Here is an 18,474-nt window from a genome sequence, read left to right as displayed (position 1 = left end):
TGTGTTTTGAATAGCCTTCATTAAGTGCATCTAAATTACTCTATGACAGGAAAGCTTATCACCACAAGTGTTAGCTCTATTGTGAAAAATATATTTATAATCTTATTATTTAATCCCCCATGACTTTAACATATAAACAATCTCCTTTCTATATCAAAGCATTGAAATATTTGAACACAGCCAGCATGCTCCTTTTCGAAAATGAAGCATCCATAGATCCTTCACTATTCCCTGTGGCGTGCTTTTCAGATCCCTCACAATTCTCCTTGTCACCCTCTGAACATACTCTGGTCTAAGGAATGAGGCAAAGCCCTAAGTAGGATTTGTGCTCCGCCTTCTGACTCAAGCAGAGTTCATGGGGCCAACCCTACATTTACTGTGCACAGTGCGAGCTTCAAAATGTGTGCTGACAGTAGTCATGAAGACTGGGAACAAAAAAACTTAGATCCCTAGCCTCCCAGTGGTCAGATGTTTTAACTTACACTTGACACTTAAATCTCTTGGACTCCCAGTTTTTTTTTGTTTGTTTTTTTAATGGAAATAATTGTCCCTGTAATGCAACTTTGTTGTGAAATTAAAAGAAATGATATCTGCAAAGTATTCAAAAGGGTTTGGTTATGCATCAGAGCTAAGGAACTATTTTTGATTAAGCAAATTTTTTGATAAGAGTCATAATATAATTTTTCTTTCAACACATGTCAGGAGATTTTCACAGATCCAAAAGAAGTCAGAAGTACATTATATGATGCCTTCTCTGTTTGGGGCTCTATCATTCACAGTCATATGCATAATATGAAGCTAATTCTCCCCCTTCCCTTCCATTCCATTGGCTACCTAGGGATGTTTCTAGAGGTCTTAATTTTGGCATTACATTGATGCTTGCTCACTTGAGTCAGAGATTCTGACTCTCCCCAATCCTTTCCCTCATTGCAAGCGTTGTTTTGATGATGAACAGAGGGCATAAGTCTTTAAGCCTCATACAATGTGAACATCAGGTGATTTCTTCTTGATTTCCTTGTCATAGTCTCAGTTACACAAGCTCAGCAGTGGCTATGGCTGTGCAGTCCACACTGCACTCTGGGGACTCCTGGGCAGCCTGGTATGGGTGCACAGACTGACCATTCTGCAGTTTAAATCTTTCTAAGGTCATCGTTTCTGCAGGAGTCAAGGGATAATGCTGGTGAAGGTTTATCTTTAATTTCCCATTTAACAAAAAAAAATTTATTTAAACAAAAGCCATGACTATTGTACTCACCTTTCAGAATCAGAATTGATGTTGCTGAATTCTGAAGAGAACTTTATAAAGTAAATGTTTTCTATTTACTTTTATAGTAGTTGTGCACTGAATATCTGACAATGAAAACCATTGACAGCTCCCCTTGTTTAAGGAGGATAGTTATGTTTCCTTGTTATGAAGATGCTATGAGGATGAAGCTGGGTGTCTTTACATGTGTGTGTGTTGGGAGGAAAAGAAGGGCTCCCATAGAATATGAAAAATCCCCTAGGACTGTTATTGTTTGCCCCTTTGAGGAAAAGGTTCTTTGATTTGTTCTCCAGAAATGACTTGTGGAACCACATGTGTCATTAAGGTAACATAAATAGTAGGTCCAGGTGTAACAAAAGGATCTGAGGACCCAGATGGAAGCCTTGTGCAGAGACTTGGACAAAAAACCCCTGCTGAATAGAAAGCTGGTGGGAGCTGCAATAAGAGTCAGTACCTCCAAGGTTCTAATTTTATCTCTGTAGACTGTTGAGTTGAGGGCATGAGGTGGTGAGGAAAGAGCCCTGGAGTACTATGAGTAAGTAAGCAGAAGCAAAGCACAGTCTATTGTTACTCAAAGTGTAGTCCCTGGGCTGGTTGGCAAGCTGTTTATTACCAGTCCAGGACCCAATAAAGACAGGAGTTGAAGGGTACTTTTTATACCAATTTGAGAAAGTAAATTTAAGTGTATTGACTCTGGTGGTGCTGTTGCTCAGTAACTAAGTCATGTCAGACCCTTTGTGACCCTATGTACTGCAGCACGCCAGGCTTCCCTGTCTTTCACTCTCTCCAAGAGTTTGGTCAAATTCATGTCCACTGAGTCCATGATGCTATGTCACCCTCTTCTCCTTTTGCCTTCAATCTTTCCCAGCATCAAGGTCTTTTCCAATGAATCAACTCTTCACAACAGTTGCCCAAAGTATTGAAGCTTCAGCTTCAGCATCAGTCCTTCCAGTGAACATTCAGGGTTGATTTCCTTTAGGACTGACAGTTTTCTCCAGCACCACAATTCAAAATCATCAATTCTTTGGCCCTCAGCCTTCTTTATGGCCAAGCTCTCACATCCATACATGACTACTAGAAAAACCATAGCTTTGACCAGACGGACCTTTGCTGGCAAAGAAATATCTCTGCTTTTTAGTATGCTGTCTAGGTTGGTCATAGCTTTTCTTCCAAGGAGCTAGCATCTTTTAATTTTATGGCTGCAATCACCATCTACAGTGATTTTGGAGCCCCCAAAATAAAGTCTCTCACTATTTCCATTGTTTCCCCATCCATTTGCCATGAAGTGATGGGACCAGATGCCACGATCTTAGTTTTCTGAATGTTGAGTTTTAAGCCAGGTTTTTCACTCTCCTCTTTCACTTTCATCAAGAGGCTCTTTAGTTCTTCTTCACTTTCTGCCATAAGGGTGGTGTCATCTACATATCTGAGGTTACTGATATTTCTCCCAGTAGTCTTGATTCCAGGTTGTGCTTCATCCAGACTGGCATTTCACATGATGTACTCTGCATATAAGTTAAATAAGCAGGGTGGCAATATACAGCTTTGACATACTCCTTTCCTGATTTGGAACCAGTCTGTTGTTCCATGTCTAGTTCTAACTGTTGCTTCTTGACATGCATATAGATTTCCCAGGAGGCAGATAGGGTGGTCTGGTATTCCCATCTCTTGAAGAATTTTCCACAGTTTGCTGTCATCCACACAGTCAAAATCTTTGGCATAGTCAATAAAGCAGAAATAGATGTTTTTCTGGAACTCTCTTGCTTTTTTGATGATCCAACAGATGTTGGCAATTTGATCTCTGGTTCCTCTGCCTTTTCTAAATCCAGCTTGAACATATGGAAGTTCATGGTTCACATACTGTTGAAGCCTGGCTTGGAGAATTTTGAGCATTACTTTGCTACTGTGAGATGAGTGCAATTGTGCAGTAGTTTGAACATTCTTTGGCATTGCCTTTCTTGGGGATTGGAATGAAATCTGATATTTTCCACTTCTGTGGCCTCTGCTGAATTTTCCAAATTTTCTGGCATATTGAGTGTAGCACTTTCACAGCATCAACCTTTAGGATTTGAATTAGTAACTGGAATTTCATCACATCCACTAGCTTTGTTCATAGTGATGCTTTCTAGGGCCCACTTGACTTTACATTCCAGGATGTCAGGCTCTAGGTAAGTGATCACACCATCATGGTTATCTCGGTCATGAAGATCTTTTTTGTATAGTTCTTCTGTGTATTCTTGCCACCTCTTAATATCATCTGCTTCTGTTAGGTCCATAGTATTTCTGTCCTTTATTGAGCCCATCTTTGCATGAAATGTTCCCTTGGTATCTCTAATTTTCTTGAAGAGATCTCTAGTCTTTCCCATTCTATTGTTTTCCTCTATTTCTTTGCATTGATCACTGAGAAAGGCTTTCTTACCTCTCTTTGCTATTCTTTGGAACTCTGCATTCAGATGGATATATCTTTCCTTTCCTCCTTTGCCTTTCACGTCGTTTCTTTTCTCAGCTATTTGTAAGGCCTCCTTAGACAACCATTTTGCCTGTTTGCATTTCTTTTTCTTGGGGATGGTCTTGATCCCTGTCTCCTGTACAATGTCATGAACCTCCATCCATAGTTCTTCAGGCACTCTATCAGATCTAATCCCTTGCATCTATTTGTCCCTTCCACTGTATAATCATAAGGGATTTGTATTAGGTCATAGATGAATGGTCTAGTGGTTTCCCCTACTTCCTTCAATTTAAGTCTGAATTTGGCAATAAGGAGTTCCTGGTCTTGTTTTTGTTGACTGTACAGAGCATCTCCATCTTTGTCTGCAAAGTATATAATCAATCTGATTTTGGTATTGACCATCTGGTGATGTCCATATGTAGAGTCTTGTGTTGTTGGGAGAGGGTGTTTGCTATGACCAGTGTGTTCTCTTGGCAAAACCCTGTTAGCCTTTTCCCTGGTTCATTTTTTACTCCAAGACCAAATTTGCCTGTTACTCCAGGTATCTCTTGATTGCCTACTTTTGGATTCCAGTCCCCTATGATGAAAAGGACATCTTTTTAGGTGTTAGTTTAGAAGGTCCTGTAAGTCTTCATAGAAGCGTTCAACTTCAGCATCTCCAGCATTACTGGTTGGGGCATTGTATTACTTTGTATTACTTGTATTACTTTGTATTACTTTGATATTGAATGGTTTGCCTTGGAAATGAACAGAGATCATTCTGTTGTTTTTGAGACTGGACCCAAGTACTGCATTTAGGGCTCTTTTGTTGACTATGAGGGGTACTCCATTTCTTCTAAGGGATTCTTCCCCATTGTAGTAGATATAATGGTCATCTGGGTTAAATTCGCCCATTCCAGTCCATGTTAGTTCACTGATTCCTAAAATGTTGATGTTCACTCTTGCCATCTCCTCTGTGACCACTTCCAATTTATCTTGGTTCATGCACCTAACATTCCTGGTGCTTATGCAATATTGCTCTTTACAGCATTGGACTTTACTTCCATTACCAGTTACATCCACAACTGGGAGTTGTTTTTTCTTTGGCTCCGTCTCTTAATTCTTTCTGGAGTTATTTCTCCACTCTTCTCCAGTAGCGTATTTAGCACCTACTGACCTGGGGAGTTCATCTTTCAGTGTCCTATCTTTTTGCCTTTCATACTGTTCATGGGGTTCTCAAGGCATGAATACTGAAGTGGTTTGCCATTCCCTTCTCCAGTATACCATGTTTTGTCAGAACTCTCTGCCATGACCTGTCCATCTTGGGTTGCCCTACATGGCATGGCTCATAGTTTCATTGAGTTAGACAAGGCGGTGGTCCATGTGATCAGTATAATTAGTTTTATGTGACTATGGTTTTCATTCTGTCTTCCCTCTGAGGGATACAGATAAGAGACTTATGGAGGCTTTCTGATTGGAGAGACTGACTGTGGAGGGAACTGGGTCCTGTTCTGATGGGCAGGGCCATGCTCAGTAAATGTTTAATCCAATTTTCTGTTGATGGATGGGGCTGTTTTCCCTCCCTGTTGTTTGACCTGAGACCAAACTATGGTGGAGGGAATGAAGATAATGGTGACCTCCTTCAAAAGGTCCCATGCTCACACTGCCACACTCAATGCCCCTGATCCTGCAGCAGACCACCACAGACTCACACCTCCTGGACACTCACAGGCAAATCTGGATCAGTCTCTTGTGGGGTCACTGCTCCTTTCTCCTAGGTCCTGGTGTGCACAAGGTTTTGTTTGTGCCCTCCAAGAGTCTGTTTCCCCAGTCCTGTGTAAGTTCTGGGGGCTCTATGGCGAGGTTAATGGCAACCTCCTCCAAGAGGGCTTCTGCCATACCCAAGTCTGTTGCACCCAGAGCCCCCTGCCCCTGCGGCTGATCCATACCTCCACAGGAGACACTAAAACACTCAAAGGCAGGTCTGACTCAGTCTCTGTGGGGTCTCCTGCTGTGCGCAGTTTTGTTTGAGCCCTCCAAGCATCTCTGGTGGGAATGGGATTTGATTCTAAGTGCAATTTTGCCCCTCCTACTATCTTGCTGGGGTTTTCTCCTTTGACCTTGGACATGGGGTATTTTATTTTGGTGGGATCCAACATTCTCCTGCCAATGATTGTTCAGCAGTGAGTTGTAATTTTAGAATTCTCATAGGAGAAGATAAGCACATGTCCTTCTACTCCACCGTCTTGATTTGATCATGAAAAATTGTTCACAATTTGATCACAAAAAATTGCTCATAACATCTATTTTAACTATTTAAATATCTGCAGAATGTGAGGTTATGCCTCCTTGCTTGTCTTTTATGGATAGTGTGTATTTTTGGCTTTTTCTTGATTAATATTCCTGTGGGTTTTTCAACTTTATTAATATTTTTGAAGAGTGAAATACTGATTTATTCTCTCTATGGGACATATATTCTATTTCTTTGATTTATATTCTTTCATTTTTTTGTATATATTTTTTGTATTTATTTGTTGTTCCTTTTGAAGCTTCCTGTGATGAAAGCTTTCCTTTTATTTTCAGCCTTTCCTTGAGGTTGTTTTCCAAAGCTTTATCTTAAATAAGGACCTCAATTCTCCTTTTTTTTTTTTTGCTAGTAATTTTGAATGATGTCATAGAAACTGTGAAGGCTAGGTTATAGAGTCTGTATTGCATTATGGTCCTCTCAAACACAGCCATTGCATGAATGTACCACCATTTTTTTTTTAACCTGTTCTTTTAACAATGGACATTTGAGAAATTTCTAGATTTTGACAATTAAGAATAAAGCTTCTAAAAGACCTCCATACAGGTCTTTGTGTGTTTTCATTTCTCTTGAATAAATACCCAGGATTGAAATTTCTGGGCGGTATGGTTGGTGTATGTTTAAATAGGTTCATCAGTACCATCTTTCTAGATTCCATATATATGTGTTAATATAGGATATTTGCTTTTCTGTTTCCGACTTACTTCACTCTGTATAATAGGCTGCGAACACATTTGAGCCAGTTCTAATGAGGTGGATGAACCTACAGCCTATTATTAAGAGTGAAGTAAGCTGGAAAGAGAAAAATAAAAATTGTTTATTAACACTTATATATGGAATCTAGAAAGATGATACTGATGAACCTATTTGTAGGGCTGCAGTGGAGACACAGACATAGAAAACAGACTTATGGACACAGGCAGGAGAAGATAGATGAATGGAGAGAGTAGCATGGGAGCATATACACTACCATATGTAAAATAGATAGCCAATGAATATTTGCTGTATGACTCATGGAACCCAAACTAAGACTCTGTAACAACCTAGAGGGGTAGTAAAGGGTGGGAGGTGGGAGGGAGGTTCAAGAGGGAGGGGACATACATATGCCTATAGCTAATTCATGTTAATAAATGGCAGAAACCAAAGCAACATTATAATTATCCTCCAATTAAAAAATTAATTTAAAAAGTCATTCTAATGTGCGTGTAGAATTAATTCTTCTAATTTGCTTTTCCCCAGTGACTTATTTTGTTCACCATCATTTTCAAGTGCTTACTTGCCATTCATATTTCTTTGATGAAATATCTCTTCAAATCTTTTACCTATTTTTAAAAAATTGGATTGCTTGTTTAATTGAGTTATGAGAACTCCATATATTTTAGATGTATGTGTGTGGGCACACTCAGTCATGCCTAACTCTTTGCAACCCCATGGACTATAACCTGCCAGACTCCTCTGTCCATGAAATTTTCCAGGCAAGAATACTGGAGTGGGTTGCCATTTACTTCTCCAATATTTTAGATACAAATTCTTCAGTGTTTTGTAAAGATTTTGTTATAATCTCTGCTTTGTCATTTCATTTTTTTTTAACAATGTCATTTGAAATTAAGGCTTTAACTTTTATGAAATCTAGTTTACTATTATTATTGTGGTTCGTGCAGTTATTGTCATAGTTAACAAAATTTTACCCTTTCCTGGTTTGATCCCTGGATCAGGAAGATCCGTTGGAGAAGGAATAGGCTACCCCCACCAGTATTCTTGTGCTTCCCTTGTGGCTCAGCTGGTAAAGAATCCACATGTAATGTGGGAGACCTGGGTTCAATCCCTGGGTTGGGAAGATCCCGTGGAGAAGGGAAAGGCTATCCCCTCCAGTATTCTGGCCTGGAGAATTCCATGGACTGTATAGTCCATGGGGTTGCAGAGTCAGACACAACTGAGCGACTTTCACGTAAATAAAATTTTGTCTTTTTTTTCTTTGAAATTTTATAATGTTGGTTTACATTTCACTCTAAGATCTCATTAAAATTTTGTTTTATGTGTGAAATAAGTATTGAGGTCTTCTGGGTATTTGCTTATTTAATGAATGTTCACTTATTCACACACACTTTGTTGAAAAGTTTATACTTTTCTCCATTAACCTCCATTATCTTTTAAGAAGCCAATTAACCAGGTAAAATGTATGAATCTATTTTAGGAACTCTATTCTATTCCATTTATCTATATGCTTATCCTTATAGTAACACTGCATGTCTTGATTACTGCAGCTTTATTATAAGGCTTGAAATTAGGTAATGTGAAATGTGCAAATCTGTTTTTCTTTTCCAAATTTTCTTAAACTTTTTCAGGCCCATTTTTTCCTTATGAATTTTATAATGCTTGTGAATTTCTAAAAAGCAAAACTAAACTTTTTATTGCTTTTGCATTCAATCTATGATAACTTTAGGGGAGAATTGACATCTTAACATTTAGCGTTGTTATAAATGGTGCTAATTTTTAAATTTTATTTTTTACTTTCAGCAGCTTGTTGTCCATGATACTGTTGATTTTCATATACTGACCTTGTATGCTGTGACTCTGTTAAGCTAAATTAATTTAGTCACTTATAAAAAATTGCTTTTTTTTATATTTCTACAATCACTTGCAAATGAAGGCTGGTGGGTTTTCTGCTCCTGAAAAATTTTAGGTCTTTGGTCCATTTTAATTTTTTATTGTTCTAGCCAGTATCTAAACTACAATGTTTAAAATGAAGGCATGAGGAATGGGAGTACGTGTCCTAATTTTGTTCCTGATCTTTGGAGCAAAGCATTCAACTTACATTGCACTTAATAGCAAAAGATTGTATGCTGAAAACTATAAAATGCTAATGAAAGAAATCAAAAAAGTTCTCAATGAATAGAGAGAAATACAGTACTTATGAATTTGATGACTCAAATTTGATAACTCAACATGACAAAGATGTCATTTCTTCCCTAATTGATCCATAGGTTTAATGCAATCACTATCAAAATATCCAGCATGATTCTTTATATTTAGACAATCTGATCTTAAAATTTAAATAAAGAGCAAAGGAACAGCCCAATATAATTATTTTTAGAAAGAATGACACAGCCTGAATTTACACTCGCTACTTATCAATAATAATCAAGACATTGTAGTACTAGTGTGGGGATAGGAGGTGGTGAATTCATGGATTAACAAAAGAGTAAAATTCAGAATTAGGTCCACACAAGTACAACCAACTGATTTTAAACAAATGTACAAAAGCAATCAAGGGAAAAAGGACAGTCTTTTCAATAAATGGTGTTGGAATAATTGGACTTTCATGGACGAAAACAGACAAACTAAGCAAACTTCAACCTAAACCTCACATCTTATACAAAAATACACTCAAAATGGAGCATAGATCAAAATGTAAAGTGTTAGAGTTTTAGAAAAAAGCACAGAAGCACTGTTCATGAATAGTGTTAGGCAAAATGTTCTTAGATAACATGAAATGCACAATGCATATATTAAAAGATTGAGAAATTGGATCTATATCAAAATTCAAATCAACAGCATAAGCAAATACCACTACACACCCATTAAATGGTACATTTAAAGAGGACTAATAATACTAAATGTTGGCAATACACTGAAGCAATTGGGGCTCTTAACATCACAAATGGGAGTGTAAAATAATACAGTCACTTCAGAAAATGGTTTGAAAAATTTTAAAGATAAACACCCTATCTCCAGCAATCTCACTCCTAAATATTTACCTAAGACAAACCAGAAAACATATTCACACAGAAATAACTCAAATGTTCATAGCAGTCTCATTTACAATAGCTGAGAACTGGAAACAATTCCCACCAACTGGTGATGGGATTAAAATAAGTGGTACATCTATACAGTGAAATACTACTTGCCAATAAAAAGAAATAAAATGGTGATACTCATCATAATGAATCTTAAAATAATTATGCTGAGAGAAGTCATTCACAACAATGTATATATAATATGATTTGTATTTTCTAAATTTACAGGAAAAGGAAACTAATCTGTATTGTCAAAAAGCATATCAGTAGTTGTCTGTGGCCAAAGGCACAGAGAAATATGGATTCCAAAGGAGCAGAAGAAATCATTGGGAGATAATTGAAATTGAAATACTTGATTGTGACTGTGGCTTCATGGTTTCAAGTTAATCACTGTGAACTTTCTATTTCCCCTAAATCCTGACAAAAATGAAATGTCAGCTGTGTTACATATAACACTGTAGAAAAAAATGATTCTTTAATTGTAAGATGAACATGGACTGAGAGGACAATATACGGAATATATTTTTTAGGCTTTTTAGAGTGCAGTGATTCTGATAACTTGAAATAATGCTTTCAGGGACCCTGAAACTGTATCTGGCAGCATTATAAATATATGATCCCAGTTATGATCATGAGGCTCGCCAGGTAGGATGGATCTTCTGCCAGTGATGTCTCTTGGGAGTCACAGTGAAGAACTGTGAAGATTACGCTCACCAAAGAGAAATGAATGCCTGGTACACACAGTGGCATGGCAAATTTTTCACTTTTGAAGTTCCATGTTGTTCTCTTGCATATTACAGTCATCATTTTTGGTTTTATGTGATTATATATGTTTTCAAATTGTATTTTATCTTTTTAAATAAAATAATACTAGTCTGTGTCTATTGATTCCCATATCTTAAATCTTCATGATTCTGTTACTGTTGTCTCCACTGACTCCCACCATATGTTTGGAATTTAGCTACTTCCTTGGTGCTGTTCATTATTTTTCAGTATGTACTTGTTATCATATTTATTGTTCGGTAGGAATAACAGGCTTGAGTTGTTTGTTTATTCAGTTCACCAAGAGGCACTACCTGTCCTTGACCACCTTATATTCAAGTTCAAGGCTTGAGACTCTAGATCTCCAGAGATATGAGAGATCTGTGCAAGACTTGGTCACTGAATATTTCTCTTATCCTAAAGGTATATGTCTGAGAAGGCAATGGCACCCCACTCCAGTCCTCTTGCCTGGAAAATCCCATGGATGGAGGAGCCTGGTAGGCTGTTGTCCATGTGGTCGCTAAGAGTCGGACACGACTGAGCAACTTCCCTTTCACTTTTCACTTTCATGCATTGGGGAAGGAAATGGCAACCCACTTCAGTGTTCTTGCCTGGAGAATCCCAGGGATGGGGGAGCCTGGTGGGCTTCCGTCTATGGGGTCACACAGAGTCGGACGCGACTGTAGCGACTTAGCAGCAGCAGAAGGGTATATGTAAAATTTATTCTTCAGAATTCTCATCCGGTTGTGTCATAGGCCTCGAAGTATATCCCTCCCCGCCCAAGACATCACTAAATGCAAACCTGGGTTGATAAGACTTCCTTCTGGCCTGTCAAATTCTCTAATTGCTGAAGCATATGTGAGTGTTAAGTTTACTTCTCTGGGTTCTCACAGTTCCTGAGGAAGCAGCTCCTTATTAGCCTGTAACCTCTACTTCAGAGATCTTAAACATCTTAACATTTGTTTTAGTTGTGCTTACTATATGATTGATTCAAATTACTAAACCTGCCATAATTGGAACAGAAAACTCAAAGGTAAAGGTAAATTATACGCCTGTGAGTGGAAGATTCAGTTCAGTTCAGTCGCTCAGTCGTGTCTGACTCTTTGCGACCCCATGAATCGCAGCACGCCAGGCTTCCCTGTCCATCACAAACTCCTGGAGTTTACTCAAACTCATGTCCATGGAGTCGGTGATGCCATCCAGCCATCTCATCCTCTGTCGCCCCCTTCTCCTCCTGCCCCCAATCCCTCCCAGAATCTGGGTCTTTTCCAATGAGTCAACTCTTTGCATCAGGTGGCCAAAGTACTGGAATTTCAGCTTCAGCATCAGTCCTTCCAATGAACACCCAGGACTGATCTCCTTTAGGATGGACTGGTGGGATCCCTTGCAGTCCAAGGAACTCTCAAGAGTCTTCTCCAACACCACAGTTCAAAAGCATCAGTTTTTAGGCGCTCAGCTTTCTTCACAGTCCAATTCTCACATCCACACATGACCACTGGAAAAACCATAGCCTTGACCAGACGGATCTTTGTTGGCAAAGTAATATCTCTGCTTTTTAATATGCTATCTAGGTTGGTCATAACTTTCCTTCCAAGGAGTAAGTGTCTTTTAATTTCATGGCTGCAATCACCATCTGCAGTGATTTTGGAGCCCAAGAAAATAAAGTCTGACACTGTTTCCACTGTCTCCCCATCTATTTCCCATAAGGTGACAGGACCAGATGCCATAATCTTAGTTTTCTGAATGTTAAGCTTTAAGCCAACTTTTTCACTCTCCTCTTTCACTTTCAGCAAGAGGCTTTTTAGTTCATCTTCACTTTCTGCCATAAGGGTGGTGTCACCTGCGTATCTGAGGTTATTGATATTTCTCCCAGCAATCTTGATTCCAGCTTGTGCTTCCTCCAGCCCAGTGTTTCTCATGATGTACTCTGCACATAAGTCAAATAAGCAGGGTGACAATATACAGCCTTGACATACTCCTTTTCCTATTTGGAACCAGTCTGTTGTTCCATGTCCAGTTCTAACTGTTGCTTCCTGACCTGCATACAGGTTTCTCAAGAGGCAGGTCAGGTGGTCTGGTATTCCCATCTCCTTCAGAATTTTCCACAGTTTATTATGATCCACACAGTCAAAGGCTTTGGTATAGTCAATAAAGCAGAAATAGATGTTTTTCTGGAACTTTCTTGCTTTTTCAATGATCCAGCAGATATTGGCAATTTGATCTCTGGTTCCTCTGTGTTTTCTAAAACCAGCTAGAACATCTGGAAGTTCTCAGTTCACATATTGCTGAAGCCTGGCTTGGAGAATTTTGAGCATTACTTTACTAGTGTGTGAGATGAGTGCAATTGTGCAGTAGTTTGTGCATTCTTTGGGATTGCCTTTCTTAGGGATTGGAATGAAACCTGACCTTTTCCAGTCCTGTGGCCAATGCTGAGTTTTCCAAATTTGCTGGCATATTGAGTGCAGCACTTTCATAACATCATCTTTCAGGATTTGAAATAGCTCAACTGGAATTCCATCACCTCCACTAGCTTTGTTCGTAGTGATGCTTTCTAAGGCCCACTTGACTTCACATTCCAGGATGTCTGGCTCTAGGTGAGTGATCACACCATTGTGATTATCTGGGTTGTGAAGATCTTTTTTGTACAGTTCTTCTGTGTATTCTTGCCTCTTCTTAATATCTTCTGCTTCTGTTAGGTCCATATCATTTCTTTCCTTTATTGAGCCCATTTTTGCATGAAATGTTCCCTTGATATCTCTAATTTTCTTGAAGAGATCTCTAGTCTTTCCCATTCTATTGTTTTCCTCTATTTCTTTGCATTGATTGCTGAGGAAGACTTTCTTATCTCTCCTTGCTATTCTTTGGAACTCTGCATTCAAATGGGAATATCTTTCCTTTTCTCCTTTGCTTTTCACTCTCTTTGTTTCACAGCTATTTGTAAGGCCTCCTCAGACAACCATTTTGCCTTCTTGCATTTCTTTTCCATGGGGATGGTCTTGATCCCTGTCTCCTGTACAATGTCACGAACCTCCATTCATAGTTCATCAGATTAGATTTGCACAAATATACACATTAACACTATACACAACAGGTGATATCCTCACCTCCTCCATCCTTGCTCAGATGTTATCTTCCCAATGAGGCCTGCACTGACACTTCCTGCCCTGGCATGTTAAGCTTCATTGCTCTGTCTTTTTTTTCTTTCTTCATGACACTATCCCCTTCAAATAGTCTGAATCACTAACTTGTTGATTTTATTATCGCTTGTCTGCTATCAGATAAATTCTATGAGGGCAGATACATTGGATGCTTGTCATTTACATTTCTAATGGCTTATGATGTTCTGTGTAATACAATAACTCAATATAATTTTTGACTGAAATAACTACAAGTTGGTGTCACAGTTTCACTGGGAAGGAGACAGCAGTGCAGTGGGGAAAGCTGAACTTGCATCTCACTCATCTACAAGTAGGCAGTGGGAGTCAGCACACCATTTTTGCCAGAGCTGTGTCAGGAGTGCCCAGCAGGAAACTGAAGAAACACATACACACCCACCTGGTGTTGTAGCAACAACACAACAGGAGACTTCCTCCAAAAAAAACCTACAGCATAATCAAAAATCACTTATCATACCAAGAACCAGAAAAGTAAAAACTTCAGTGAGATTAAACAGTGTATGCCCACATCAAGATGAAAAGAATCTAGAAATCATCTGTTAAGGATTTAAAACAGCCTTCAAACAAATGTTTCAACAAGCAGCCATTAATTTCCTTGACACAAATTTAAAAAATAGAAAATTTCAGCAAAGAAGCAAAAGTAAAAAAATAATAATGTGAAAATGACATAACTAAAAATACAAACACTGAAGTTAAAAAATAAAACTTGCTGGATGATCTCAATAGTCTAGTGGAGATGACAGATGATAGAATCCATAAACTTTAACAAAGATAAATATAAATAACTGATCTAAACAAAAGGAAAATAGATTGGGGAAAAAGTTCAGATCTACATGGATTTGTGGGAAAATAACAAGCTATTTTGGGAGTTCTACAGGAAAGGAGAAAGGGGTACTGAGTAAATACTGAAAGAAATGAAGTCTGAAAACTTTCCAAATTTGATGAAAGATATAGAGCTACAGGTGTAGAAAGTTGACCAAACTCCAACAGGATAAACCCAGAGAAATCCATACCACAACACACATAAGTAAAGTTCTGAAAATTAAAAGAAAGAAAAATCTTAAAAGCACTGATGGAGGAAGTATCATTACTTATTATTTTAAAAATCCATAATATTTTTCAAGTACTAAAACCAAAGAATAGGCAAATGTAAATTCTACATCTGGCAGAAACAGCCTTTGGAAATGAAGGTGAAACAAAGACACTTCAGATGAAGGAAAACTAAAAGAAATTTTTCCCAACAAATCTACCTTTAAATGATGGCAAAAGCAAGTTCCCTAAATAGGAAGCAAATAATAAAAAGAAGACATGGAACTCTAACAATTAAAAATAAATAGAATGAAAATTAAAAGGGAGCATATCAAAACATGTGAGATTAAGTTAAAGTAGTGCTGAGGGGGAAATTTACTGCACTGAATGCTTACATGACTAAAGAAGAAAGGTCTTAGAATATATGTAGGATTTTTGAAAGAAAAGAAAAAAGCAGAAGATGGCTCTACTTGCTATTAAGACTTATTACACAGTTGGTCATCAGAATGCTGTGGTACTGGTGGACGAAAAGATACATTGATCAAATGAAGCTAAACAAAAAATCTAGAAAAAGACCTACATAAGTATGCCAAACATTTTTTTTTTTTAAGGTACAGAAGCAGTCCAATGAAAGAAGGAAATCTTTTCAACAAAGGTTCTGGAGTAACGGGACAACCATAGATGGGGGAGCCACCTCAAGCCTAAATGCCACACCTTACACAAGCATTTACTCAAAGTAGATCTTGGACTTTAATGTATAACAGAGAACTATAAATTGTAAACCTTTTTAAAAAAGGAGAAAATGTTCAAAATATGGGACTTGTCAAAATTTTCTGGGAATTGACACTAAAACTACAATCCATAAACAGAAAGATTCATCCAACTATTATTTTGAAAATACTATGTTCCAAACATGTTTTGAATCATTTACTACATATATATACACACACAGACACATACATACATAGATGCACATACACATGTATTTTAAAACATTTTTAAAATGTGTGGAATTTAAAAAAAAAAAGGAGATACAAATGAATTTATTTACAAGGCAGAAGCAGACTCACAGACTTGGAGAACAAACTTGCGGTTGCCAGAGGGGGAAGGTGGAGGATAGGGATGGATTGGGAATTTGGGATTGACAGGTATCTAGTGCTATATTTGGAATAGATAATCAACAAGGACCTCCTGTAAAATGAAATAAAATGATAAAATAAACATTAAAAAATATTTTAAAACGGTATCCCCTTTATATTAGAATAATAGTGATACCAGGGCATATAAGTTAATTCTATAATATATTAAATGCTTTGTACACAAAGTGATTATTTTGTTGGAAGCACTCTGATTTGGAAACCAAGCAGGACCCTGTGGGGCCCCCAGGCACAGAAACCTTTCTGTGTCCCCTGTTTCTTGTTTGTTGGGAATAGGTTTCAGCCTCTAGGAGCTTCCCTGAGTTCCAAATGGCAGGTTCAAACAGTTGCTAATCAGGAAAAGGAGGAGAAAGGTGCAGCCTTGGAAGAATCCTGGTACCAGCTCAAGGGATACACATAACAATATTTTTGAGCTCTTCTGCAGAACTAAAATCTCCAACAAATGGAAAATGTCAACTACTTGATGACATATTATTTTTTCCAGAAAGAAGGTCACAGTTTGATAACCTTGAGAACCACAGAAGCTCAATGGGAGACCAAATGAGGCCAGATTAAAGGAATGCAAGCCCTGCACACAGTTTAATTCCGATCTCACCTTTAATTCCAATTTAATTCTTTAAATCTCACACTTTAATTCCAACCTCACCCTTGAAACATTGCCATAAAACTCCTTATAAAATCACCCTTGGTTGGGACACACAGTTTTGAGGCCATGAGTCCACTATGTCCCCTTTTACCCAGCAAAGTAATAAAGCTATTCTTTTCTACTTCACCCAAAACTCTTCTCCAAGATTTGTTTTGGAACCAGTGCACAGAGACTGAGTTTTTGGCATCAATTTTTCCATTTTTATTTTCCATCAGTCTGTAATTTTTAAATGTTCAGGGTTCTTTTATTTACCATCTGAAGGATGAACCTATTTGCACTATTTACTGTCATTCTTAAGGCAATCTGCATTTCTTTGTTTCTTAGACTGTAAACAATGGGATTAAGCAGAGGTGTCAGCACTGTATATGTCACAGCCATCAGCATATCTTCACGGAATGAGTCACTGTTCTTGGGCCTCAAATAGACAAAGCCAGCAAATCCATAGTGTATGCACACCACAGTGAGGTGGGAGGAGCAAGTTGAGAAGGCCTTATACCTTCCCTTGGCAGAAGGCATCTTCATAACTATGGACCCAATGAAGACATAGGAAATCATTATTAAAATAAAGCTGCCCACCAATACAAAGGCAGAGAGCACAAAAATAGCTATTTCATAAGACAGAGTATAGTCACAAGCAAGGTGGACAACAGGTGAGATGTCGCAAAAGAAGTGCTGGATGGTGCTGGAGTCACAAAAAGACAAGTTGAACACAATGGTGATGATGCACACAGAAACCAGGAACCCTACCAACCAAGCAGCCATCATTAACTGAAAACAGATCTTAGGGGTCATGAGGATGGAGTAGTGCAGTGGGTTGTGAATAGCAGTGTAACGGTCATAGGACATGGCAGCCATGATGAAGCAGTTATTGCCTGACAAGCCAAAGAAGAAAAACATCTGTGTGGTACACTCAGGAATCGAAATGGACTTACTGTCTGATAGCAAGTCCACCAACATGCGGGGGATGATTACCACAGTGGTACAGGTTTCTGAAAAGGAGAGGCCACAGAGGAAAAAGTACATGGGGATGTGAAGGCTGTGATTGAGCTTGACGGCCACCATTATGGACACATTTGCAGCTAGAATGGTCACGTGGGAGAAGAAAACCATCACAAAGAGGAGATCTTGCAGGTCCAGGAAACTGGAAAATCCCAAAAGAAGGAATGTGCTCACTGTGGTGTGATTGTCCATCCTCCTGGTGCACATAGCAACTCTCTTTCAAAGGTGGAGGGTTATTGAAATGAAGACTCTGAGATGAGTATAAACTGTCCTTATGGACTGACGTCACCTAGATTGTAATCAAGGGAACCTGAACTTCAAGGCACCTCTTCATGAGAGAGCCTGAGAAAGTGCTTTAAAGGCAGTTGACTGAAGTCAAGTTCAGAAAGTAGTGAGAATGATTCTAGTATGGGGCTCTGTATTAATGACATAGAGTGAGCCCAAATATCTTCTTGGATTATAATCACAAAGCCATTCTAATCTCTCTTTTCCAAACTATATCTGCATGTAAGAGGAAAATATGAATAAAATTTCTTTGTTCTCATCCACAGGATTTATTGATTGTATTCAATGCTTCTTGAGATATAATGTTAACCTGGTACTCACAGGTGCTTCATAAACTATTGGCTGAATGAATAAAATAATCCAATCATTGAAATCACTTAATATAATTATTAAACTTTTAAAGAATTAGGAAGATGAGTGAAATTATCCAAAAGAACTCTGACTTTCCCTTCAAATAATCTTTTCATCAGTGCACTAAAAGTGATAATGTGACAATAATCTGACCACATAAATGTATTCAGCTTGTTGTAACTTCTGCTGAATTTCTAACCACAGTAACATTTGGAGCTTGAGATATATAATATCATTAATTCTTAATACACAATAATTTTCAAACTTAATTCTCA

At 38.1% G+C, this 18,474-nt stretch overlaps 1 protein-coding gene across 1 annotated transcript; it reads right to left on the bottom strand.

Moving 5' to 3' along the window:
* Positions 1 to 1,030: 1,030 nt before the first annotated feature.
* LOC133059773 (olfactory receptor 10Z1-like) lies at positions 1,031 to 17,755 on the bottom strand. Its single transcript, XM_061147760.1, has 2 exons — positions 16,850 to 17,755; positions 1,031 to 1,192 (listed from the first exon to the last, which is right to left on the bottom strand). The coding sequence occupies exons 1-2, from the start codon at positions 17,753 to 17,755 to the stop codon at positions 1,031 to 1,033; spliced, it is 1,068 nt and encodes a 355-aa protein (XP_061003743.1).
* Between the last annotated feature and the right edge of the window lie 719 nt (positions 17,756 to 18,474).

Source organism: Dama dama, chromosome 1 (assembly GCF_033118175.1).
Source record: "Dama dama isolate Ldn47 chromosome 1, ASM3311817v1, whole genome shotgun sequence".
NCBI classification, from domain to species: Eukaryota; Metazoa; Chordata; class Mammalia; order Artiodactyla; family Cervidae; genus Dama; species Dama dama.
Note: the sequence above shows the minus strand (reverse complement) of the source record. Positions and strands in the feature narration are given on the sequence as shown.

Bases quoted from the DNA above. Each gene is read 5' to 3' on its own strand.
- LOC133059773 (XM_061147760.1), bottom strand. From the start codon at position 17,755: ATGGACAATCACACCACAGTGAGCACATTCCTTCTTTTGGGATTTTCC. The intron at 1,193-16,849 runs GTAAATAGTGCA...GGGAAATTAAAG, and splicing joins AGATTGCCTTAAGAATGACA to ATAAACCTTCACCAGCATTA.